This window comes from Malaclemys terrapin, chromosome 17 (genome assembly GCF_027887155.1).
Source record: "Malaclemys terrapin pileata isolate rMalTer1 chromosome 17, rMalTer1.hap1, whole genome shotgun sequence".
Classification (NCBI taxonomy): domain Eukaryota; kingdom Metazoa; phylum Chordata; order Testudines; family Emydidae; genus Malaclemys; species Malaclemys terrapin.
This window is the reverse complement of record NC_071521.1, coordinates 10,456,749-10,482,321: the sequence shown is the minus strand read 5'-3', so window position 1 is coordinate 10,482,321 and position 25,573 is coordinate 10,456,749. Positions and strand designations below refer to the sequence as shown.

Sequence of the window (25,573 nt, the reverse complement as noted above, 5' to 3'; positions counted from 1 at the left end):
GCGAAGTGTGGCAAACATGAGACATTTGTTTTTCAGATCTCATATTGTGGCTGACACAGCAACACACACAAAGAAGTTAGAAGGCCATCAGAGCAATGCAAAATTCACTTCGAAAGGCCACTTCAAAGAAGTGTCCCCTCAGTCCATTCAAGCACATACTTCTACTACCACTGTATGCCAGTGTCTATTTTAAAAGATCACTAATGTTTTGGGTAAAGCCACAGCAAAAATTGTACACTGCCTCAGAATTCACCAAAAAGAAAAGCAGACAATGAAATAAGCAAGGGTTGTAATATTTCTATGTCATATTATATATTTACACATACTACGTATGCACAAAATGAGAGTACAAACAGGATCAGAGGACAAGACATACTTCATGAAAGGAGAGCTATGCAGCCATTTTAGAAAAACTGGTAAGTGACAAAGGATTTGATCATAGCCTTGAGACCGTAGGGAGGTAGTTAAACTAGGAATGGAATTACAATTTTTATTAAGATGGTGTGGAGTATAATGAGTGGATATGATGATGAGGATGGATTGACCCTCATTTGGTGAGATTTAATGTTCAGTGAGTTTATGGTTCCAGTTCATATGATCCAACGGAGAAAGTGTCTTGGTCCCTTTCTCGAGTCGAAGAATGATGTCACTCTGACTCACGCCTCCTGGTACTGTTGGTGGCCGGTGATGTGCTCGATGTAGATGTCCCTGGACCATCGGATGGTGCCTGAGACCATGAGGCGTTGCATGAGCCATGCATAGTGTTGACCGATCCCGCAGGTCCGCAGCACTCGCTCGTTGCAGGGATCCCAGGTGCCCAGGGCTCCGCCGATCAGGGCGTCCATCTGCACCTTGGAGCTTTTTGCTCTCAGGGTGTCAATCAGGGGGCATACTTTTCCAGCTTACAAGCTCGGGTGTCGCGAAATGCCGGGGTCCTGTTCTCAAAGGAGACTGTGACGTCGACGAGCATGATCTTTTTCTGGGCCTCGTCAGTGAAGACGACATCAGATCGTAACTGGCTGTCAGTACCAGGGATGGTGCAGTTCATGGAGATCTCCCCCATGCGTGGTGCGATGGCTTTCAACAGGCGGTTCTGGATGGCATTGTGGCGCAGCTGCCAGGCTCTGGAGTGGGGTTTGCAGCTGCACAGGACATGGGGCAGGGTCTCGTTGGAGTAGCCAAACTTCCTGCAACGCTTGTCTTGGTTCCCATGGCGGACGGCTCCGTTGAGCAGGACGCAGTTGAGCCGGGCACGGTGGATGAACCGCCAGTTGGCGAAGTGGGTGAAGCCGCCCCCAGCGAGGAAGTGGTTGCTGGCATCCCACTTGCTGGTCAACTCAAAGACTTTACCTTGATCTGGTTTACGCTTCAGGGTTTCCACATACAGCGAGTGGATGGTGGCCTTCAGGGTCCTCTCCAGCAAGCCCCTGGCGCTCTGGGTGCCGATGGTGTTGTCGTCGGACCTGATCTGTGGCACCCGGACTCCCAGCTCCTGGCGCTCCTCACACCACTACTAGAAATCCTACTTAATCCCTCTACCCATGTCCTACTTTGCTAATTCCTCTGCAGGGCTATCCCAGACAAGGCTTCCATCATTTGTGCTTCTAGTTAGCTACCCAACATTTTTAAAATGGCACCAACAGCAGCAGAATCAAGATAACCTTAATCCAGGAGCAAAACCAAGCTGTTAATTTCTTTTATTCGTTATTACTACTACATTTTCAACCTGAAGTTACCTCATATACATTCAGTGGAGGAGGAGGGAAATTAAAACAAAAATAAGAAGAATCAAGAACTTTACAAAAATTGAAACCTAAGTTATGACTTAACTCTGAGGTTGGCAGTGCTGCAGCCTGAATGGAACATAGCCATGCCCCCTGAAAAACCTGTCATTAATGTTCTCCTTCTTTGCTGCTTTTCTCTGCAGGTGCAAAAGCCAGTAACTAGAGACTGGACTACCCACCTGCAGTAACGTCTGGTGCCAGCCCAATTGGGCACCAAGCCCAAAGAGGGGGGGCAAGGATGGGGAGAAGGTGAAATCCAGGGGAACACTGAGTATCAGGAGAGTCACTATTTGAAGGGCATCTGGTGTTCAAATGCTCAAAGCAAGTTAAAAGAAAAGCCTGGAATCTCAGGGCTACCAACAGAAGTTCTTCCCTCCTGCTGAAGATAAGTACTGGAACAAGCAAAGCCTTTTATATAGGGACAATGACATCTCCAAAAGCTTTGTTTACACCTGCTAGAAACGAGAATACATGACCTACAGTCTGGGATGTGAGAGAAAAAGAACCCCCAAACAATAAAAAGGGTGTGGAATTATTGAAAAAAAAAAAATTAAATTAACTAACTAACTCCAATTTGTTCTTGTCCTATCCAGAGGCAGCCACCAGCACTGGTTCAAAGTTGCTGAAGTCATACTGTGTTGTTGTACTCTACAGCAGGGGTTCTCAAACTTCATTGCACCGTGACTCCCTTGTGACAACAAAATTACTACACAACCCCAAGAGGGGGGACCGAAACCTGAGCCCACCCGCACCCCATCACACCAGGCAGGGAGGCCAAAGCCCAAGGGCTTCAGTCCCAGGTTGGGGGCCTGTAACCTGATCCCCACAGCCCAGGGCTGAAGCCCTCAGGCTTCGGCCTTTCATGGTGAGGCTCAGGCTTCAGCCCCAGGCCCCAGCAAATGTAAGCCAGCCCTGGCAATCTCATTAAAACGGGGTCACAACCCACTTTGGGATCATGACCCACAGTTTGAGATCTGCTGCTCTACACACAATCATAGAATCGTAGGACTGGAAGGGACCTAAAGAGGTCATCTAGTCCAGTCCCCACAAGGGAACATCACTAATTCCTACTAATAACTGGGAAATTCATTGTGAATTACCAAGGGCTTGTCTACTCGGGAAATTCATATGCAGCAAGCTAGTGTGAGAATTTACTGGACATTGGCAACTCCACACCAACTGCCTGTGCAGACACTCTCACTGCATACTAAAAGTGCCCTTGTGCACTTTAGTTTAATACACTTTAAAATGTACTAAACTAAACCGCCCAAAGTCACTTTTAGTGCAGAGTACGAGTGTCCACACAGGGAGTAAGTACAGAGCAGCTAGTGACCTGTAAATCCACACCCTGGCTGGATGCACACTAACTTTCCCATGCAGACAAGCTCTAAATTTGCAAGTTAGCACATAAGCAAACCAATAAGCTTAAAGGATATGGCAAACAAAAGTGCATTTTGTTCAATTATGTACATAACTGTACTAAGGATACCATAATTAATATAGCCTCCAAAAATATACCATAGGGTAACAGTTTGAGCAAGAGACTTCATTAGAGCACTCCCTCTACCATTGAGAAGTTAAGCAACACTTTTTTGGTGAAAATGATTCTATGTACTGACTAACAAAAGGTAAAATTAGTGAGGTACTACTACAGTATGACTGACAGCAGTCTTAATGTAAACCATCATTAGATCATACACACTGTCTGAGGGTTTGTAATTGTATCTGATATTTAAATAGACATTGTCAACTTTAAATTTTATCAATTTTAAAATAAGCGAGAAGTAGATCCATACCTGTCCCAAGACACCTGCCAAATTTTGTAGTTTTAAAATCCCATTTTTCAATTTAAAATGTTATTCTCTCCCCGCTGCGGCACGAAAAACCCACACAGAGGAACTCAGTTTAATTCATATAGCAGAAATAGTGAAACATACTACATACAAGTACGAAATACGCCAAGTTACAAAATGCTAATGAAAAAATATTTTTCTTTAGCCTCTTTCAGTTACAGAAATCATAGTAATAGGTTAAAAAAATCTGATAGAAGTGTGATTTTTTTTTTTTTTAAACTTGAAAGCGTCTCTAAATTTCATTTTGGACAGTGAACCTAAATTCAGTTTCTTCCCGTCAAATCTTTTACCATTTTAAGACTCCTTTTGCTGTTTCACTAGACTAACCATATTAAACTATTTTCTCAGTCCTGCAACATCTATTTTTCTTTGCATCAACTGAAAGGAGCAATGGTCATCTGCAGTGGTGAAGCAGTTGTCTCATTCTTGATGGTTGCAACAAAAACAACAAGGAATTTATTCAGAGCTGTATACAGATATGGTTATCTTTTAAATAGAAACGTGATCCTGAAACACCATGCTTACAAAACTTCACATTCCAAAGCAAGTTGGTCTTTATGGACAACTACAGAATACTAAGCTGTCACATAAACCACCACTAATAAGCTGTGCTTTTGATTCCCTACAACCAAAAAGTCCCCACCTGCCAAAGACTGTCATGCAGTCTCTCTCCTCCATCTGTTCTGCAGCAACACACTTCGAATGGCCAAAATCAGCAGGCTTCTGAATTTGTCATCTCCAGCAACTGTAAGGACGAGTTAACAAAAGCATTGAGCCTGCATCCTTCCTCACACCTTTCCCCGCAAAAGGGAGTTGTAACCTTCATTTCTGCAGTGTTGTAGAATCCTCTCATCCACCTTAAGTTCTCTAAAAGACAGCTAATTGTGTCTCCAAGACACTAACTGGCTCCCTCATTTATAAGAGGAAAAAAGTGTGTTGACTTGTGCCCTTTAAGCACTGATACTCCAGCTGAGTAAATTAAGAGATATACTGTGAAAAGCAAACTGCACCAAAGGAAGGTACATAGCCAAGTAAGGCATAGTAGCAATTTTATATCTTCTTCAATCTTCCTGAAATGTGATTAAGCTTGACCTTTAAATCTACTGGATCAACCAATCAATTCTGCTGAAAAAGTCATGCATGTGATGTAAGACCATGCCCTGTATAAGGCGCAACCTTCAATGGCTTCAATGGCCTACCCACTTTATTTCACTGGAAAAAAGTTACCAAGATTTGTCTCAATTGATTTTACTTGTAAGAAAAACACAACGTCAAAACTGCAGCATCAGCAGATACTAAAGGTCTTAGCTTCTTGCAGGATGAATGCAATATCAATAGTTATTAGGACGTATTCATACAAGGTACACAAGAGGGATGGAGAGAAGATGCTAGTAATCCAACTTAATCCTAAAGCGGCCCCAAATCAGGCTCTTCAGACTGTGGGAAAAAAATATATATATCAAGGAAAAAAAACTTTAAATATTCCTGAGACTTTGCTGGGCAAAATGCTGGATCATAATATTCTGACATTTACAGAAAAAGAAAGGACACACAAATATGTTAATGATTCCAGAGAAAATAGATCAAGAAGTCAGGCACCTCCTTCCCTTTATCCCTAAACACATAAGCACTTGAGAGGGGGCAATACTGAGGTATTTTGTGGATATATAATTTAATTTTGACACTATCTCACAGTAGAAATTCTTGCAAAGTCTGAGTTTTTGCTTTAAAAAACAAATGTACTCTGCATCTTCTGTGCATATATTTTCCCTTACAATGAATACTATAAAAGGCAATTCCATTTCACACTAATGCTTTATTGCATAATCCTAGAACACAGCTTCTAATTTAGATTAGTCCTGGTACCACACAGCGCAAGCCAATATTGTTTCCAAGGTGAAAAAATGAACTACAATTTGAAAAATGAAGGAAGACTTCAACAAATCAAATAAATGTTTTATTATCTTGTACAGCGCTGTTAACAAAGAGAATAGAGGTAATGTATAACAGTATTAAAACATTACAAAATCAAAGCAATCCAAAATGTAAGTTGTAAGATGCCCACGTATACTTCAGTTTAATAATAATTATGACCCAGCTGTTATATAGCACTTTTCCTCAGTAGCTCTCAAAGCACTTTATAAAAGGAAGGAAGTATCATGATCCCAATTTTACAGATGGGAAAGCTGAGACACAGAGAAGTGAAGTGATTTGCCCAAAGTCACCCAACAAGCTAGTTAAAGGGCTAGGAACAAAACCCAGGTCTCCACAATCCCAGTCTACTGCCCAATCCATAAGGCCACACTTCCTTTCCCCAGAATTTGTTCCCATCTTTCAAAATTCCAACACTCAGTATCATTCCCCACTTTTTGTTCACACATAGGTAGCGGACAGTTCATTAACAGACACTTTTCTTCTTTAACAGTTCTTCACAACCCTTCCCTCCTCCTTGTAAAGGCAAACAGAATTTCCTTATAGCATTCAGGACATCCTACTCCAGGGCTGATCACTGGCAACAAAGAAGTCAATACTGCTTGGTGGGATGTCTGAATGCCACTTGTGGCTGTGTAGTTGCGGCATAGCACTAGGAGACAGCTCTCCCAGCGCTATAAAAAACAAACAAACAAACAAACAAAAAAAACCACACCACTTCCATGAGGGGAATAGCTCCCAGCAGGGCCGGCTCTGGCTTTTTTGCCACCCCCCGCCACCCGCTCTCCCCGGGTGAGCACCGCCCCCCTCCAGGTGCCCCCCCCCCCCCCAAGCACATGCTTGGAGAGCTGGTGCCTGGAGCCGGCCCTGGCTCCCGGCACTGGTGCACTATCTACACTGGCACTTTACAACACTGAAACTTGCAGCGCTCGGGGGTGTGTTTTTTCACATCCCTGAGCAGCGCTGTAAAGTGCCAGTGTAGACAAACCCCAAGTTGGAACCATCATGTTGTAAGCCACAGGAGATCCTGCAAATCTGATCAGCTCTGTGAACTATTTAATTACTACACAGGGCTTTAGAGGATACACCAGGTAAACTAGCTATACAGGGTGACCAGATGTTGAAATGGAGATGGGTCCAGCCCCACCTGTGACACATTTAGCTCACCTCCCTAGGTGGAGAAAACTAGCAAAGTCGCATGGCTAAATCAGGCCCCCTTGGTAGGGGAAAGAGATAAAAAAAAACAGATGCCTGTGGACAGGCAGGAAGGAAAGACTCCAGTTAGAAAACTTGGGAGTTGCTGGTTGATAGAGAGCAGAGTGAGACTCAGAAAAGCAGAAGGGCTACATAAACTTCTCTAAGCAGAGAGACTATTCCTAGCTCCCAGGCAGAGGGCCTTGGGAGTGCAAGCCTGCTAGGATGGCTAGAGCGTAGAGAGCAAGTCTGCTAGAGGAAAGCCTCAGCAGAAACAAGACTAAGAACCCAGCATGAAGTGTTGTGAGCCAGCTAGGAAAGGCTGATGGAAAATGCTTATGTTTCCCTGTGAACTTTGTTAAAAACCCAGACCCCAAAGAAGTGGCATTACTCAACACATGAAATCCTGTGTTCAAGCTACTGGAGAGCACAAAAGGGGGAAGCTGAGGCAACAACTAGCCCAAAGCCAGACTGGATAAGCAGCACTGCTATACTAGCCAACTCACTCCAAATGGCATAAGCCAAATTTAAGACACATTCTATGAAATTCTGGAAATGCAGTGCTCTGCTCTGAGTAAAACTGAACCATAAGGCAGGCCAGGAAACTTGTTAGACCTCAACATGTTGAAAACTGCAGAGAAAACCCTAAATAGAATATAACAAAGCATATAGGTAGGACAATAAGTGTTAGAATAAAAATCTAACTACTGTGAAATGCAGAATGATTTTTTTTTTTAAAGGAGCAATGAAACCTCAACAGAAAAGGGAAAAAAATCCCCCTCAAGGTTGAATGTATCAGTAGAAGAACAATGTTTTTTAAAATATATCACACTTATTTGATCTAAGTTAAAAAGTGACATTTCCTCTAAATGGGTTGTTCTTTTAATGCAAGGAAAAGCCAACTTCTGAAATACTGCTATAGTTGGGAATGTCATCATTTCCATCATAAAACTGTTTTTCAGAGATCAGTAGCAGCTGTTTCAAACTGAATTAGACTAAAACTGGAAACAAGCTGTCAAGACCCAACAAATTGATTCAGCTGTTTTTATTGTAACGGTCAGCCAAAAACACAAATATAGTAACATTCTATTATTTCAGACTATGACAACCTCAAAGAACCTCTTAAAAAAAAAAAAGTTCTATTAGTATAGATTTATTGCTTTGGGCTTTTAGGATGGGGGGGAAGTGTCAAATTGTGCATATCAGGGATTCTCAAATGTTTTCATACCTTAGAGAGCTTAAGACAGAAAACCTCTGGATGACTGTCTCTCCTAGATATTTCACCTTACCTGTAGCAGCTAGGTGTAATGTAATGGGTGTGGCTGACAAGATATAACCTAGGACAGCATAGGTGTGCTGTTTCTTTCCTCTTCTTGTGTGTAGGATGAAAGAGTAAAGCTCTTCAGAGCAGGAAGTGTGCACACACACGCATCAGAAAATATTTGCACCATTGATTTCAATGAGACTTCATATGCAAAAGTAAAATTCTATGGTCAGAAAAGTAAAGCATAGTACAGCTGCAGTTCCATATTATGTGATCACACATCTATGAAAAGTTAATATTTTAATTTAATTTAAATACATATTAAAGAGAGACATGTCTAGATAGCCTTACTTTAGTACTGTCTATATTACTGTCTCCCTATGCCAACGGGAGAGAGTTCTCCTGTTGGCATAATTAAACCACCTCCAGTGAGCAATGGTAGCTATGTCCGCAGGAGAGTGTCTCTCACCAACATAGCGTTGTCCACACAGGCGCTTTTGTCTGTGAAACTTATGTTGGTTGGGGGGGGAGGGGGTTCCCACACCCCTGACTTACAAAAGTTTTACTGACAAAAGTGTAGACATAGCCTAACTATGATAAAAGCAAGGAAATTCACAAATGCGGCTGCCATTCAAACCTTAATTGATTCCTTTGCATCTGTATACCTGACAGGGTATGCACAGATCACTACAGTGTTTGAATTCAGGGACAGAAGAATACTTAGAGAATCTAAGCACAATGGGGCAAGCAAAGAGACTGGCAACTTAGCTTTTAATTTTACCTTTTTAAGTGTAAAGGACAGTTTTATATTTGTATTTCATATTTTAAAAGGTAGCTGTTTTCAGTCATGCTCTGCTTTCCAATCAAACCCTAGAATGTCTCTGAAAAACACTCAATTTCAGATGTAAGGCTATATCTACACTACCACTTTTGTTGCTCAGGAGTGTGGAAAAAAAAAACCCACCCCCCGAGCAACGTAAGGGAGAGATTCTCCCACTGACAGAGCTAACACCACTTGTTGGGGGGGGGGGTGATTTCATTATAATCGACAGGGGAACCCTCTCACATCTGCATAGAGCAGCTATACCAGAGATCTTACAGCAGTTCAGCTGCATCGGTACAGCTGTGCCACGGTAAGGTTTCTAGTGTAGACATAGCCTAATTCTACCCAATAAGTATCTTAGTTATTTTGTCAGATAGTCAATGTACAAACTTTTGAAGGAGACAACAGCAATCTGGATAAGGCCAAATAATTCTATGGGGTATCAAACATGCATGGTTTGGGGGACGGGTGTTAAAGTAAGAAATTAAAAAAAAAAAGACACCAAGCAAGTACAATGATGTGAGATTTATACTTTGTGTTCATTGAGAAAATGCTTCTATGCCTTAATGAATCAGTGAACAGATGAGATATAATTGTTCTCACTTAGTTTCACAAGCTCTTTATAGAAACAGCCCTTTGTTTAATAAGCATAAAGTAACCACTGACGTTCCTCTCACTTCTTGCCATGAGATACATTTTGCAAACACAAAATAAAGCTACGTGCAAATTCTTTCCAACAAGTCACTTACCTAATCTTATTTGTAAATGAACAGTAGATAATAAATTAATTTTTAGTTCTCCCAAACACATTAACAAAGCAAACTGACGGAAGAATTCTTTTGACAACCTAGCTACCGCCTCTCAGGATTACCTACCCCAAACAGGAGAACCCCTGCTGTCAACTAGGTAGTGTCTACACTGAAGCGCAACAGTGGCGCACCTGCACTGGTGCAGCTACGCCGCTATAGCATTTCAAATGTAGACAAGCCCAAAGACTTGGAAACGTTAACCAAAACACTATAGATGCAGTTTTTGTTTTGGTTGCAGACTACATTGAAAAAGACTAAAGCAAAGATTAAATATTGATATAGGGTGTAGGTCAATTTCTGATGAAAATCATTCCTTTTTTTTATTTCAGGAATGTGTGTGGTGCCCATCAATGTTGTATCAAGGCATACTGTGGATGAACGGATGGGGAGACTTAGCAACGTTTGTGGAAAAGCCTGGCCAAAGAGAATAGTCCTAGTGTTTTCCTAAACTGGACAGTTTCTTGGGTAAATTTCTGGAAGAAGCAAGGTATTTAAATTTTTTTTACCTTTTCTCAATCAAAGCTGTCATATATGCAGAGCACATAAATTACACCAAATGTTAGGACATAGCATTCAAAGTATTGGAGATGTTTAAAACATTGTAATAAGCATAAATTAGAAAATTACCAATAAGCTAATAGGTAAAAGTACCATCAATTTATTCATTACACTGTACTGGCTTATTTCATGAGCAATTTAGAACTGAAAGAGTAATATTTGACTGATGAGCTTATTTCATTCCTGCTAAATATAATTAGCCATTTGGTATGACTGTCTTCTACCATTAATGTACATGCAGTACAATAACAGCTTTAAGTATTCCATCTACAGCCTAATGTCATCAAGCAAGACTTCAGTCAGAGTTCACCTTGCAAAGGGGTTAATGACAGGAAGACAATTATTGATCTCTTCAGGATGCTTCAGGAGTCCGTAAAACTTGTTACTTTTATAAGAGGTCAAATAATGGCCAAGAAACAGTACCTGGAAGAATGAGTCATCTTAAAGGCCTTTATTAAACCTACTTTTATTACTACAGAAGAAGGTTTTACCAGAGCACGCTATAACTGCACTAATGTCGCTGACAAAAGATTTTGTTTATGTCTCTGTTTTTTTCCAAATGGAAGCCATTTAAAATTAGACAGGATAAAGCACTAGAGTATCCTGCATTGGCAGGGAAATTGACTATATGCCCTAATAGGTCATGTCCATCTCTAAATTGTAGGATTTTATCATTTATTCAAGCACAAACTCTCCCATGCTCACTTGAAAGCAAGAGCTTATGCAAAAGTAGGTATAACCACTGTAATGCAAAGATTTAGGATTCAAGTTGTTCTGAATAAGATGTTCACATTTTTACCAAGTATCAGGGGGTAGCCGTGTTAGTCTGTATCTACAAAAACAACAAAGAGTCTGGTGGCACCTTAAAGACTAACAGATTTATTTGGGCATAAGCTTTCGTGAGTATAAACCTCACTTGCATCCGAAGAAGTGAGGTTTATACTCACGAAAGCTTATGCCCAAATAAATCTGTTAGTCTTTAAGGTGCCACCAGACACATTTTTACCAGTCCCTTATCCCCTTCTATAAGCCACCAAGAGGTGTACTGTGACACCAATTATGCTGCAATGAAAGCTAAGAAACTTCTCTCTGACCAAAATACCCTGACAATCTGTCATAAAATGATAATTCTGGTGTTCTGCAATCTCCACTCCCATACTTAGAGCACTGACTTTCACCATGCCTCTAGTCCCAACTGGCCCAAGACATAAGACTACAACCATAGAGAAAAATCAAGCCTCTGTCTCCCAAGAGATAGCACCCTGCACTACAAGTCAAGTCAGCTCTTTGTTTTCTATGAAAGAAGAGTAATTTATTACACCTGTACACAAACCTTGATAACTCTTGTAAAGATAAATATAATGAATAGGGCTGTTGATTAATTGCAGTTAACTCATGCGATTAACTCAAAAAAATTAATCATGATTCATCACAGTTTTAATCACACTGTTAAACAATACAATAACAATTGAATTTTTTTTAAATATTTTTGGATGTTTTTTCTACATTTTCAAATATACTAATTTTAAATACAACACAGAATGCTAAGTGTACATTGCTCACTTTATATTATTTTTATTACAAATATTTGCACTGTAAAAATGATAAAATAGTATTTTTCAATTCACCTCATACAATATTGTAATACAATCTCTTTATTGTAAAAGTGCAACTTACAAATGTAGATTTTTTTGTTACGTAACTGCACTCAAAAACAAAACAATGCAAAACTTTAGAGCCTACAAGACCATTCAGTCCTACTTCTTGTTCAGCCAATCACTAAGACAAACAAGTTTGTTTACATTTACGGGAGATAATGCTGCCGGCTTCTTTTTACAAAGTCACCTGAAAGTGTGAACAGCCATTCGCATGGGAATTTTGTAGCTGGCATTGCAAGGCATTTACGTGCCAGATATGCTAAACAAGAGCATACTGTGGAAAGGAAGAGTTTGGTCCCGAGGGCCCCCTACGTGACTCTCTTTGCTGTGCCTATTCTGAAACAGTAGCTCCCTGCCACCACCACACTTCAAGAGAGAAGCTGGGTAGCTGCTCCGTGGTCAACAGTTGCGGTTCTGAGAGCAGGCTCCCGTGGCTAGACAGGAAGCTTCCCAGGCCCTTCAATGTTTTGCTTCAATCTATGCTCCGAGCCACCATTTGCATGGTCATGGGGCTGCTGCCTGTGTCAGGCCTGGGAGATCTTGAGGCTGAGGCATGGCCATTGACTGCTTTCTAGGCACTCTCCTGCTTGGGACACTGAAGAGGATCTTGGGTTTCCACAGAACAGGCAAAGATCTCCATCCAGCCACTCCATCAGTGGTGAGATCCAGGAGCGGCAGTTTGTAGCTTCCCCTCTCTTAGACTTCTCTGCCATGCTGCACTCCATGTGGGTGAACAGGGGACACAGAGTCCCAGTGACTATGGGGAGAAAGGAAATCCTCTGTTGATAAAGAGCCTGGGGATTTTTTCCCCTCTCCCTCCTCCCACCCCCAACCCCACAGGAGCTGGTCTGCCTGCCTGCAGCTGAAGAGAGAGACCAAAAACTGTCAGTTTCTCAGAGGTAGAGCCATACCTCCCCTACCACTGACTAACAAGTTTGACCTGCCTGCAAGGGTGCACAGAACAACAGAGACTCCTATGTCATGGATCTGTGGACCTGATTACAAATAATAAATATCTTACAAAGTTTGTTTTCTTGAGATAAAGATCTTGTCTATTTGAAACTGCTGTCTTGTACAAAGGGATGTGTGTCCTGTTTGAGAAAGCACTCTCGTTGCCTTTATTTTTGACCAAACAGTTCCTGGATTTACAAGCTACCACTCATAGTTCATTTACATCTTGCAATTAAAATTCTTATCCAGTATTCTGTACATAGCATGAATCATAAACAACTAACTCTTATATTATTCTCTTTTATGCGATGTTTTGAAACGGTGTGTATGTAATAAAGCAGCATTCTAGTGTCTGTGTAACCATGCTTGGTGATAATAAATATGGTTCTATGGGTAAGGAGGTGTCATCCTCTGACACTTTTGGTGCTTGCCACTAGCTGACAGAAAGCAGACATTTTGGAGGAATTTCCTTAATTAGCTTGACCATATTGTTTAATTAAATAAGTAACCAAAAACATAAGCATTGGAGCTATCATAATCTCCAAATTTTGTATGCATGAAAGTAAGTATCTCCTAAAATTCAGTACAGAAGCAGGCAAGTTTGTAATAACCCAACATTATACAAATAAAATAATTTTATTAATAGCTATATTTGCATCAACACTGAGCTTTACCCCTTACATATTAAGTCCACTAACAGGAACCAGACATGGCGAGGTTAAGTGACTTGCCCAAGGTGACACAGTGAGTCAATGACAGTGCTAGGAACAACAACAGCAGGAGCAGAACCTAGGAATTCTGTTTCAGACTCTTCACTTAATCCCCACACAACAATGTCTTGTAGTTATACTTTGTCACATTTATCACTTTCTATAAATGTTTGTCTTCATTTTTACACAGCCCCCAATGTGATATGTGGAAGAGCAAGATGCCATACAAATCACACACACCTGTAAAAGTGCATGACTCAATTTAGTTGAAATTTTGTTATTAACACAAATTAAATTAAGGCACTTTAACCAGATGTATGCAATGATTACAGTATGTAAATTAAAGTGGAGGTAAAAAGGAAGAGTGGTCTCACTGGCTTATCTACAGCATAATTCAACCACCCAAAAATGAACTGTTCATACAGCTTTTGTAAAGGAAGAAGAAAAGAAGAGAGAGGAATAAGAGTTGGAGGGGATAGGGAAGAGGAGGAGTGTTTTGGTGAGCACGGCAACATCAATCATATTCACCCTGAGATGTGCTAACAGCTAGGATTTTAATACTTAGAGATATATGAAACAACACTCGTTAGAAAATAAAGGTATTTCAAACCATTTAACAATTCACACCCACCTTGTCAGCTGTTGAGGTTTATGCTGCACTGTATATTAGTGTATCACTTCTCATAATTATGAAAAGTGAGAGTTGTACTGCTTCTGGCACTATTTTAATCATAGCCCTGAAAAATACTACAGCATTACAGAAGACACAAGGCACAACAACAGACCACCACACACACAAGCACAGTATAAGATTTGTGGACTGTATCAGATTTTATAGAGGATTCTAATACTTGAAAAAAAAAACTTGAAACAGGGAGTGCATCTTCTAGCTGTACATATGAGGCACCATTCTTAGCAACAGCGCCCTAATGCAAATGATTAAAATAATTCCTGCTGGGAAAGAAAATGTAAAATCAAATGATTACATATTTTTAAAAAAACAGAATTATCAAAGCAGACATGGACCAAGGATTCCTAGTTAATTCTCTTGCATCTTTAAAATAACAGAACAGCTCATTTTCACCACCCTATCCTGTGATCTGTACACAGGATTAAATTTGGCACAGCACTGCTACTCTGTGGTAAAATCCCACTAGTCCCCCGCTACCCATAGCACTTTACAGGGGTGCCAGCAGGAGTAGAGTAAAAATGATAATTTTATTCTGCTCCTGTGGCCAGCATTGCAAAGTCACCAGCACAAACGTGATCCTCCAATGTTGGCAAGGGAGGATTTACAGTAACATTGAGGGGGAGAAAGAGAACAATGGAGGAGGTGAGGGAGAACAAAACTGAAGGACAGGCAGGCTGAGGTGGTGGCACTACAACCAACTAAGGCTATGTCTACTCTCCTGGTGCTACAGCAGCACAGCTATAGCTCTAGCTATGTCCCCAAAGTACCATAGTGTAGGCACTTCCTACAGCTATGGAAGAGATTTTTCCATCACTATAGGCAATCCTTTTCACTGAGCAGTAGCTAGGTCGATGGAAGCATTCTTCTTTCGACACAGTCATGTCTATACCAGAAGTTAGGTTAGAATAGCTACAGTACTCAGTGCATAGCTACGTCAATCTAAATTTTCAGTGTAGGCCAGGCCTAAAGTATTGTTCCTTAGATCAGCAAGGATGCGGCGTGCTATGAAGGTAGTGTGCTTGGCACCTTAGGAGAGCCTCATTACTCCATAGCAACTTCTTATGTCTGGGGTTTATGAGCTTCATAGGAATCCATGCGCAGCTCTCTTCTGCCAAAGGGAGCTTCGCTAAAATGTATGCCTTTTTTGTTTTCATTGGGGAAATGGGGGAGTTGGAATCTGAAGAAATCACATCACATATGCATACATCCTCTACCTTAAAAAGGTAGGGCTAGTACTCGAACAAAAAGATGGGGAATAAGCAAAGGAGAGAAGAGAGAAGACAATCATACAAAACTCTAAAAGCAAGAGAGGGGAAGGAAGGGGAAAACAAAGGAAAAATGCTGAATTAAAAGAGAAGAAAAGTGAGGAGATTCATTTAGGGGCAAGGGAAAACAGGATGAGAATTATGGTCTTCTAGTTTCTTTTGATTCCTAGTTCTATAACTGCAGTTAGTCCTGCTGAGGGCTCAATTCTGCACCACTGGAGTAAGTGGGAGTTTTGCTGGCAACACAAAGATACAGAAAATAACATCCAACTACAACCACTTATATTTTTAACTTATTCTTAGAGTTTAAAGAGAATCTTCCACCTTCACAGACAGAAGTGGAAACATAGCTGACAGAGAAGAACATAGGAACTGCCACACTGGATCAGACCAACAGTGCCTCTCATCCAGTATTCTTTCTCCAACAGTGGCTGACACCAGAAGATTGAGAGGAAGGTGCAAGAAAGCCCACAATGAAAGCCAGACTATAGGGGAGATTTCTGCCTACTCTGAAGCAGTTGGGGGTGTCTAATTTCCCTTAAGCATGAGGGTTTATATTCCTTATAAATTTTAATTCTATCTAACGTAACAGTGAACGTTATTATCCATGTAAGTGGGTGATGTGTAAAAATGGCACTTTACACAAACACAAGAAATTCAGACTCATTTTCAAATTAAACATTGAACACTAATGTTGTTATAAATATTGTATTCAAGTTTTTTGATAAATGCTAGAATTTTAATTTCTAAACCAGTGTTGTTGCTGTAACATTCTCTTTCTCACATACACATCTGTTGAACAAATACTATGGCTCTTCTGTAAAGTATCAACAGGGTGCTTATCTGAGAGATGCCTTTATGTTTAAAGGGTAATTTGTGAATAAGTTACCCTCTCAGGTTGATAACAGGATAGTTAGATTAGATAAATTAATCAAAGAACAAGTTGTACCGGCAAGCACCAGAGACTCACCATTTTTCTTAAGGCCGTCCTGCAGTCAGCCCTGAGAAAGCATCTTAGAGAACACAAAATACGAGCTGGCAGGTTCCCATGTGCAGAGGAAAAGCACAGTGGTGCACACATTACAAAAGCATGATATCTGTGGGACATCAAGGTGTCTACAGAACTGCAATAATAGACTCTATAATTCAGAATACATTAAACTCACCATAAGAGGATATGAGAACCTTAATGTTAAAAAACAGACTGCCAGGAAGGCCAGGCAGTTCTGAGTTATGGCTGCTATTAACTCACCCTCATTGTGCCTAAACATTGCAACATAGGTGGTCCCTTTGCAGCAGACATTCCCAGAATAACTGGTTAATGAGACCCGGCCTAGGTGATTCCTATTTTGTGAAACACAAAATATTTATACCTAGTCCAGGGGTAGGCAACCTGCGGCACACAAGCTGATTTTCAGCAGCACTCTCACTGCCCGGGTCCTGGCCACCGGTCCGGGGGGCTCTGCATTTTAATTTAATTTTAAATGAAGCTTCTTAAACATTTTAAAAACCTTATTTACTTTACATACAACAATAGTTTAGTTATCTATTATAGACTTCTAGGAAGAGACCTTCTAAAAACATTAATATGTATTACTGGCACGCGAAACCTTAAATCAGAGTGAATAAATGAAGACTCGGCACACCACTTCTGAAAGGTTGCTGACCCCTGACCTAGTCACATATTTAGCTCATACAGATTAAACAAATTTTCCTGTGATTTTAACCAATGCTGTGAATCCCATTGTCCTGCAATGCTCAGAGACAAAAGGCTCATTTAAGAAATTTCTTGGTTTTGTAACTAGTCTCCTTCTGGGAATTTTCATTACAATGCACTATCCCGTTGAGCAGGAGCCTGCAGGAATACTTCTGTGCACTTTTCAACAGTAGCCACCATATAGCTCAATGTTCGTCTGAAGTTAGGAATTTCTTTCCCTTTAAATTTGTTTCCTTTTTTTAAAAATTATTTATCCGATGTCAGAGAATGATATTTTGTAGTTATATATACACTCCCGAGCGGATTGTCTCAAAGTGCTTTAGAGAGATGAATTAAGTCTCAGTGCCAGTGAAGTAAGTAGGTGACAGGATCCCAAAGAGATTAAGTGATTTGCTCAAGATCACGCAGCAAGTCAGAAGCAGCGTCAGGAGCCGAACACAGGAGATCTGACTTCCAATCTCCTGTATGAATCACTAAAAAATTATCCTTCACCAAAAATAAATGGGCATAACTGAGTTAGTCCTACTCTTCCTACTTGCCTCTTTCTTCCCCAATTACTGCTCTAGCAGGTGTTTTTTCTAGGAAGAGTAAATACTGCACTATACTCAGCAATTTCCAGCTTCATCCTCCACCCCTATCGCCCTCTTGAATGATCATCACAGTAATTTTCCAAATAATTTTCTCACTTTTCTAAAAAACCCTTAGAATCTTGGTGACCCTTTAGCCAATTATTTTTCCTCCTCCAGTGACATTTTTGTTATTGCAAAGTTGTTGACAATTTCTGGCATAAACATTTTATCTGATGGTCTTCCCTCCATGTTACCCACTAACACTGAAATCACCGAGAGAATTTATGCTCCACCTGAATTTTGCCACCCCTCTGCTGGTCACTGAGTCAAATCTAGGAATAGCGGCACTAACTATCCCCCTGGTAGAGCACAAAGGAACAATTAATACCTATGGCAGTTGGATGGGATTAGGTAATCATCTCTTCCCTAAATCCTTCAAAGTCAGAATATTCAGAAAATTGAATTCAGAAGACTAAAAGCATTTCACCAAAATATTTGCCTAAAATTGTAAAGAATTAGAAACCTAGAAGGGCATTTTTCAAGCTGCCAGACAAATGAACAAGATTAGTGACTAACTGGTTAATACTTGGCATCTATAGAGTGTCTTCTGCACAAGGATTTCAATGCACTTTACACACATTTGACCCAAAACTCTCCCAGGAAGTTGGCTAAGTATTATTATATCATTTTACACTTCTTGAGAAAGTTGAGGCACAGAGATTTTGCTGACATATCCAAGATTACAAAGAAAATTAGTAAGCAAGGCAGGAATGGAATTCAAGGGCCCAAACTCCTAGTCTATGTCTTAACCATAAGATCCTACCAACAGAAGTGTTTAAGCTCTACTGGTGTTATTGTCAACTGCTCCTCCATTGACTGGAGTACCAACTCCAAGGTTTGATCATTTAAAATCTTTCCCCTAAACAGGCACTTTTCTGGACCACCATCCTGCTCATCAAGTATGTCAAGAGCCAAAAATCTACTAATGACATTACCATTTGTATCCTGAACAGCAATGATAGCTCTTCAAGAGTAACTTCAGAAGCACTGGGCTTCAGCAATTAGTTCCCAGGCAGTTAAGCTATCATAATAAAGTTTTCTCAATATGCCAGGCACATGTATCACCCAACTGATGTTACAATAGGTTAAAAGCAAAACATTTCCCCTCTGGATGAATGAAATCTCTATAGAAAAAGCTGGATCCCCCATAACAGCATGTCAAAACAATACAACCCTGCATTTTTATAGGATGAAGTCCCTAAAGTACAACATCTTGGCTATATGCCAGTTTCCAAAGAACTGCCAACATAATAATTCAGTTACATTGCCCATTCTACTGTAAAACTGCATTAAATTCAAAATGTTTGAGCGCATCCAGCAATTAAAATTAATGTTCCTTGGAAAGAGTGCTTCACTTTACAATCAAGAAGAAAAAAATTACCTCAACAGTGTTCCTCTAGTATTATGGTTAACATTTAATGGCATTTTACTGCCGTTAAGCCCAATATTTGTGTCTAATCGATACTAAGCTACCAAGGACAGGCTAACAAGTCTGGAATATCTCTATAAGGTTCTATTGATTTCCTTTTTGAGGCGTGCAACTAACACAATCTACACAAATAATTTAGAAGGAAACAAGGTAATTTAATAAACAGAAAAGGAACATGTAATTTCTCTTTTCTCAAGTGACAAAATCATTTTAACTCATTAATGGTAATTAACACTAAAGTTAGATATTTAAATTTCTGTAAAATACTATGGATAAAATAATGTAAGCATTTTAGAAAGAAAATTATCAAATAAATATTAAATCTACAACATGTCAATAGTTTCTCAAGTCCAATACGCAGATTAACAGTAATATTTTCAATCTTGGTTCAATTTAACTTCACACTCTGTATTAGAGAATCTGCTGTTTTAAAATGAATTCCTAATAATTTGCACTTGCACACCACCCTTTATTTAAGGATCTTATAATGCTTTACATATAAGAATTACATCTCAAGGTCTAGTAGCTATAATCTTCCTTATACAGATAGTTAAACTGAGCAATTAAGTAATCTGCCTTAAATCATCATAAGTCAGTGGCAGATTTCAGAACTCTGCTTTCAAGTCACTTGTTCTAATTACTACATAATATTTCCTCCCCAAGTATACCATTAACAGAATTTTCTAATGCAATCTTGATTCTGTTCTAACTACCACCATTACCACCCATCCTTGTACATGTCACAAGAATGAAAATTTGGAAGCATCACTTTAGGCATAATAAAAAAATGTATCATATAACCACTGTAGAATAGTATAGTGCTTTATTTCTGTGTTTTAATTCAAAGTGAAATATGTAATTATTCTCTTGAATATATGCTATGTTTCTTTCAAAAATTTCACACCCCACACACTGCATTATGCAACATCCACTGAAAGTCTGAAAATTCAACTTCTTTCCCTGCTGCAAGTGTTTACAAGACTTTGTTCTGGTTTACGCATTAGGAATTTTGTTATTAGCAAGATTAATTTTAACAACTCCAGGAACAATGTTTAAGTCTGGTGCTACAGAGCAGCCATACAACTTTAAGACCACCAGGAATAGGGGTTGATGGGGGTTAGACAGACATACTGCCTCTCCACACTCCCTTCAAAGCAGCAAAAATTCTCTACCAGATGATTAATTTTAAAAAGGTCAAATCTTGGGCATTAACTACTTGAAAACGTCCCTTTAAGATAAGAAGCATTTTTCCTATGGAAGTGTTCACCTACGCCATCGACATACAGTATGCAACACATTTACTGTTCCAATGGAATCAATGGATATACTTAACAGGCATTGCCTTGGGCATGCACAGGGCTAGGGTACACAAATGACACCCCAAGGGCAAGGAGGATGGATAAATATACAGAACAAGCAATAACCTCACAGAAGCAGCGGATGAAGGATCAAAGGTACATCCGACTCAAAGAATGAGGTGGAGCTCAAATGTTCAGAGAAGATGCTAAATGTATTCCAAATTCAAACATTGCTACAACTGGGATGATAGCTATTATATTACAAGCTTTAATAGATTAAAATTAAATTGGCCTAGAAGTCATGTATCCAATATAATTGTGTATACCTTATAAAACAGACTTTAATTAGACAATCACCTACTTTTTTCCACAAGACCACTGCATCATTCAGTGCACAGAATGGACAGCACACAAGGCAGGGTTGCTTAGTGAATGAAGCTGTTATCCGTAGGTCCCTGGCCTCATTTGCAGCAGAAAATTAAATATGTTCAACAGGAAGATGGGGCATACAGGCCTTGCAGTTAAGGCACTGGACTGAGATCCAGGAGAAAAGAGTTCTGTCACAGATGTGATGTTAGATTAGTCATTTAAAACAAAATTTGCAGAGGTAGTCACTGATGGTTCATTTTTGGGGCGCTCTACCTGAGGCACCTCCCTAGGGTGTAATTTTCAAGACTGCTGAGCACTCAATTCCAACTGAAGTCAATAGGAGTTGCAGGTGCTCAGCACCTCTGAAAACTCAGGCTACCAGCATCTTGGGCACCCAAAGTCAGTAGGCACTTTTGTAAATTTTGGCCTAAATCTCAACGTGCTTCAGTTCCCTACTTATAAAATGGGGATAACAATACTTCCCTTCTTCACAGGGAAGTTGTAAAGATGAATTCATTAACATTTGAGAGCACAACAGAAAAAACCATGAAAATATTCCATACCCAGTGCAGCATTTGGATAGCATGCAGTAAATAAGATATGGGAGTATACAATGAATGGTAAATGTAAGTATTAAACAGTTGCCTCAATTTCTGAACACCCCTCTTCCTATGCACTGAATCAGGCAGGGTACTGTGTAAAAAATAGTATATGATCATATAATTAAAAGCTAATACAATGCTTACAAACAAGAATCAGAGTTAAGGTTGCACAGGCAATCTTCATACTGGCATTTCTTAACTTTTGAACACTTGGCTTTGCCACCTTAATGTAATTTTAATATAATTTTTGTATGAAACATATATGGATATAAAATGTCTCTATTAGTCAGTATTTCAGTCTAACTTAAATGACTTTTAACCAGTTCCTCAAGTGTAAAATTATAATTGCAGTACTATCTTCCTATAAGATTTTTCTGTGAATTCTAATGTAATACAGGGATGCACACTAGAAAACAATGAAAAGTATTATTCTGCAGGTGAAGTGCTAAGTGGTCTAAGTAATATCAGACCACACATGCACATGCCACGATCCTTGAAACATTCACTGTAATCTTGGATTTTTAAACTGCTTGGCAGAGCAAAGTACAAAAATGCAACTGTCCATATGTACATGATTACTGAAACAGAAAACAATTTCTAATCATTAGGCAGAGCTCAAAGAGTCCTAAAAAGATAACTGCTGGCTCCAAGGAGCACCATAACTTACCAACATCTGATCAGCATTTCACCTGCAGGAAGATGCTTAATTCTTTTCTTGTTAAATCAGAATGCACAGGAAGGTCAATTTGGGAAACGGTACTTCAATTATAATTAAAAACTTAGCTTCCATTCTTAAAGAAATGGTAAAATATATATAACTCCATATATTAGACCTAAATACTGACTAATGGAGACATCTCCTGTCTCCATGAGCTCTAGGACCAGGAATTAACTCAATTGAGCAATATGATTTCTGCCATTACTTAAAACAATAAGTCATTAGCCAAAGCAAACAAAAAGCCATCTAATTCCTCCCTTATAAATGATCAGTTTCAACTTTCAATATTTATACCGGCTAAAATTTGTAAGCTCTGCTAGGCAACACCTGTAAAAGTAAAGTTCTTTTGAAGATTCATGTGTGTTTAATTAATACATTTAACAAGCTGTTTTGTGTTCCCAAAGAACACAGCTGTCTCTATTACATGTACAACTTTACCATCTGCAAAAACTACAATAAGTAAATATCAAGATAGCAGGTGTTAATAAAGAGCAGCCAAGATAACTCTTCTCTAGGGAAATAATTAATTCTTTCATTAGAATCTTCTGTAGCCCCGGAGCAGGCAAACCTTAGCTGCTCAGGTCTAGAAGGAACAGGTTTTGTGGTTCATGGGAACAATAAAGTAAATTCTTGGGGTAAATCTCTGCAAAACCACAACTATTAAGTATAAACTAAATACATGGCCCCAGGCCAAAGCCTTAAGACACTAATTGCCATTTGAAATGTGGGCCTCCACATAATATTCATTAACCACAGTTATACACCTTCACACTTGATGGATAAAATGAAGCTAAAATTGTCAAGGGAATCCTTAATTTCCCATTTTAATATTTAGATTTCAAAGTGAGAATTTTCTGTTGAGGTCTATAAAATAAAACATTCTCATACACAAAGTATTGCAAATCTATTCATTTAAAAATGAATTAAGATATAGTGTTTTTTCACTACTTTTCTCCCAAAAGGTAACTCACTTATTATTGATATTTTATCATATATATTAGTCTACTACCTAAATTCCCATGGTTTTAAAAGTTAAACGGGTATGTATGGCTCCATGCAACAGCAGAAGGCTTTTACAAGTGCTTTCCCTGTGCTTCATGGATGTCTTTTGGAATCCTACCCTAGCACATGTGCGCACACACACACACACAGGCACACATGCCCCACCTTTCTTTATCTTCCACAAGCAACCAAGTGATTATTCGTGTAATAAGTAATGCATGAACCATCAAAAGAAAAAGGGAGAGGGAAATGCCCTCATCTCATCAAAAATACAACAAGCAACCCACAAAGGGGTCACAAATTAAAAATTAAATGCAGATAGAGAAAGTTCATCCACACATTACCGCTACTGAAACTTCCCTTCCAAACTGGGAACACATATAGTAAGGAGAGGAGGTGGCCAAAGACATATTTTAAAGTTATACTAATTACATTTATTCACAACACATGTTTATCAATGAAGACAAATTAAGCACCAGCATGCTTGAACACCATTAGAATCTTTGCAGCTACAGGCAAAGCCACTGGATGGCTAAAGCTGTCACACGGGTGACAGATCTGCTGTTAGTAACTAAGGTAATCTATATACCAGTGCCAAGTGCTGCAAAGACAGCAGGAGGTGACTGCAGATTACAAGAAACTCAGGAAAGGAAGTTAGTAATGCTTAGAGATGCATCAAGCAGACAATAACTAGTTAAATAAATAAATTTTGCATTATAGACTAGATTTGTACAATATGTTTCCACTAAAAAAAAAAATCCCCTCTCCCAAAAGACAAGTATCTATTAGCACTAAATTCCACCTAATTTATAAAATGTTAACATGCATTTGCACTCTGAAAAATGATTGCAAAAATGACAATGGGGCTCTGTGGGTCTTAATAAGACTAGATCAATTTGCTCAGTTTACAAATGAAAAGTCACCTTCCAAATTCATCCTGGAATCTGAAAGTCTTTCTTGGTCAGGCATCACCAGTAAGAAATCGTCCACTTCTGGAACATATAACTCCTTACTTTACGGCCCAAAATAATTTTTGCTAATTTCTATTCCCGATACTGCTACAGAACCTATGCAGCTATGTAAAAGAGATGGATTCTGCTCTTTCTTGCGCATCATCAGAATTATTAGCTAAGTTCCAGTTGCAGACTCTCTTACCAGTAACGAACAATATGCCATACACAAATCAACCTCACACTCTCCCCTAGTTGTAATGGCTCTGGAGTGCTCACAAGGGTACAAAGTAATTTTTGTTATTAAAACAAAGATACTTTCTAAAGTAAGTAGATATGTATAACAGGTTGGCAACATTTGCTTGAAAAACCCACTGGAAGCCCCCAAGCCCGGAGAGAGGGATTGGGCTTGATTTTGTATTTCATTTTAAATTTGTCAACAAAACAAAACTCAGTAAGGGGGTTTTATGTCTCTGAGTATACCCAGGAACTAGGTCTGCTAAGTAAGAAAGTCAAACCGCTGATGATAACTACACTTTAAACAGAAAAAATCAGTTTAGGGGGGGAAAAAAGAAAGCACACTTTAATTTAAACTAATACTGAGTTTTGCATCAGACTAGAAATTCTGCAGCACTACAGATAAATTAAAATAGAAGATTGTATTGAATTAAAAATGAAAATTCACAATATGATCAGTAGAGTATTCCTTGTGGGGTTTATTTTGCTATTCAATTTAATGTATACAGTCCAGAAGTGGTAAATATAGAACAGATGTTTATATTTACAGTACAGAGGTACATACCAATAATTATCAGGGAAGTGTGAAGCAGGAAGTTTCAGCTGCAAGACAGGGGACAGTTTTGGCATTTGGGAAGGCATGGGAGGCAGGTGAGGCTTTTGGCAATGGGAAAGGGATGCATCTCCAGTTTCTCTCTCGCAAGGAGGTTTGGAAGGGACTTAAACTCCTAGTTCTCCACCTCAGCATCCTACTGCCTTCTGCCACAAAGTCTTATACTTCCTCCAAGGACAAATAAGGGCATTATTAGCTGGATATTTGTGCTAAAATGATCAACAGTTTGAATAGACGAGACAAAGTTATTATTAGGTTTCAGAGTTTCACCCCACCAAGAGAAATGTGGGCAGTTCTGCAGATGACTCTGATGAAGCGAAGAAACTGCCTGCCAGCACAGAAGGTGTTAAAGAGGACCTCTGGGCCCAGTTAACCCTGCCCCATTGTACCTGCAGCCAGCGCCAGGCCTGGAGGGGGAAGAAAAGGAGAGAACCTGGTTCAGTTCAGGGCTGACTGGCAAAGAGGCAGGAGCTAGCTGCCTCCCTACCTGAGAGGAAGGATCACTAGCCTGCCAGCC

The 25,573-nt window shown here is 39.6% G+C and overlaps 1 protein-coding gene across 6 annotated transcripts in view; it reads right to left on the bottom strand.

Annotated features, from left to right (window-relative positions):
- The window catches only part of MED27 (mediator complex subunit 27), a 180,883-nt gene that overhangs the window by 149,536 nt on the left and 5,774 nt on the right, over positions 1-25,573 (bottom strand). The window contains exon 3 of one of the 6 annotated variants that reach the window (XM_054007646.1): positions 11,759-12,632. The exons of 4 other annotated variants lie outside the window; for them this stretch is intronic. In XM_054007646.1, coding sequence (XP_053863621.1) covers positions 12,528-12,632 — 105 coding nt within the window. In that variant the 3' untranslated portion in view covers positions 11,759-12,527. Of the gene's footprint in view, positions 1-11,758; positions 12,633-24,950; positions 25,464-25,573 lie in introns of those variants that run through there. One more of the 6 variants, XM_054007645.1, reaches the window with a different exon arrangement.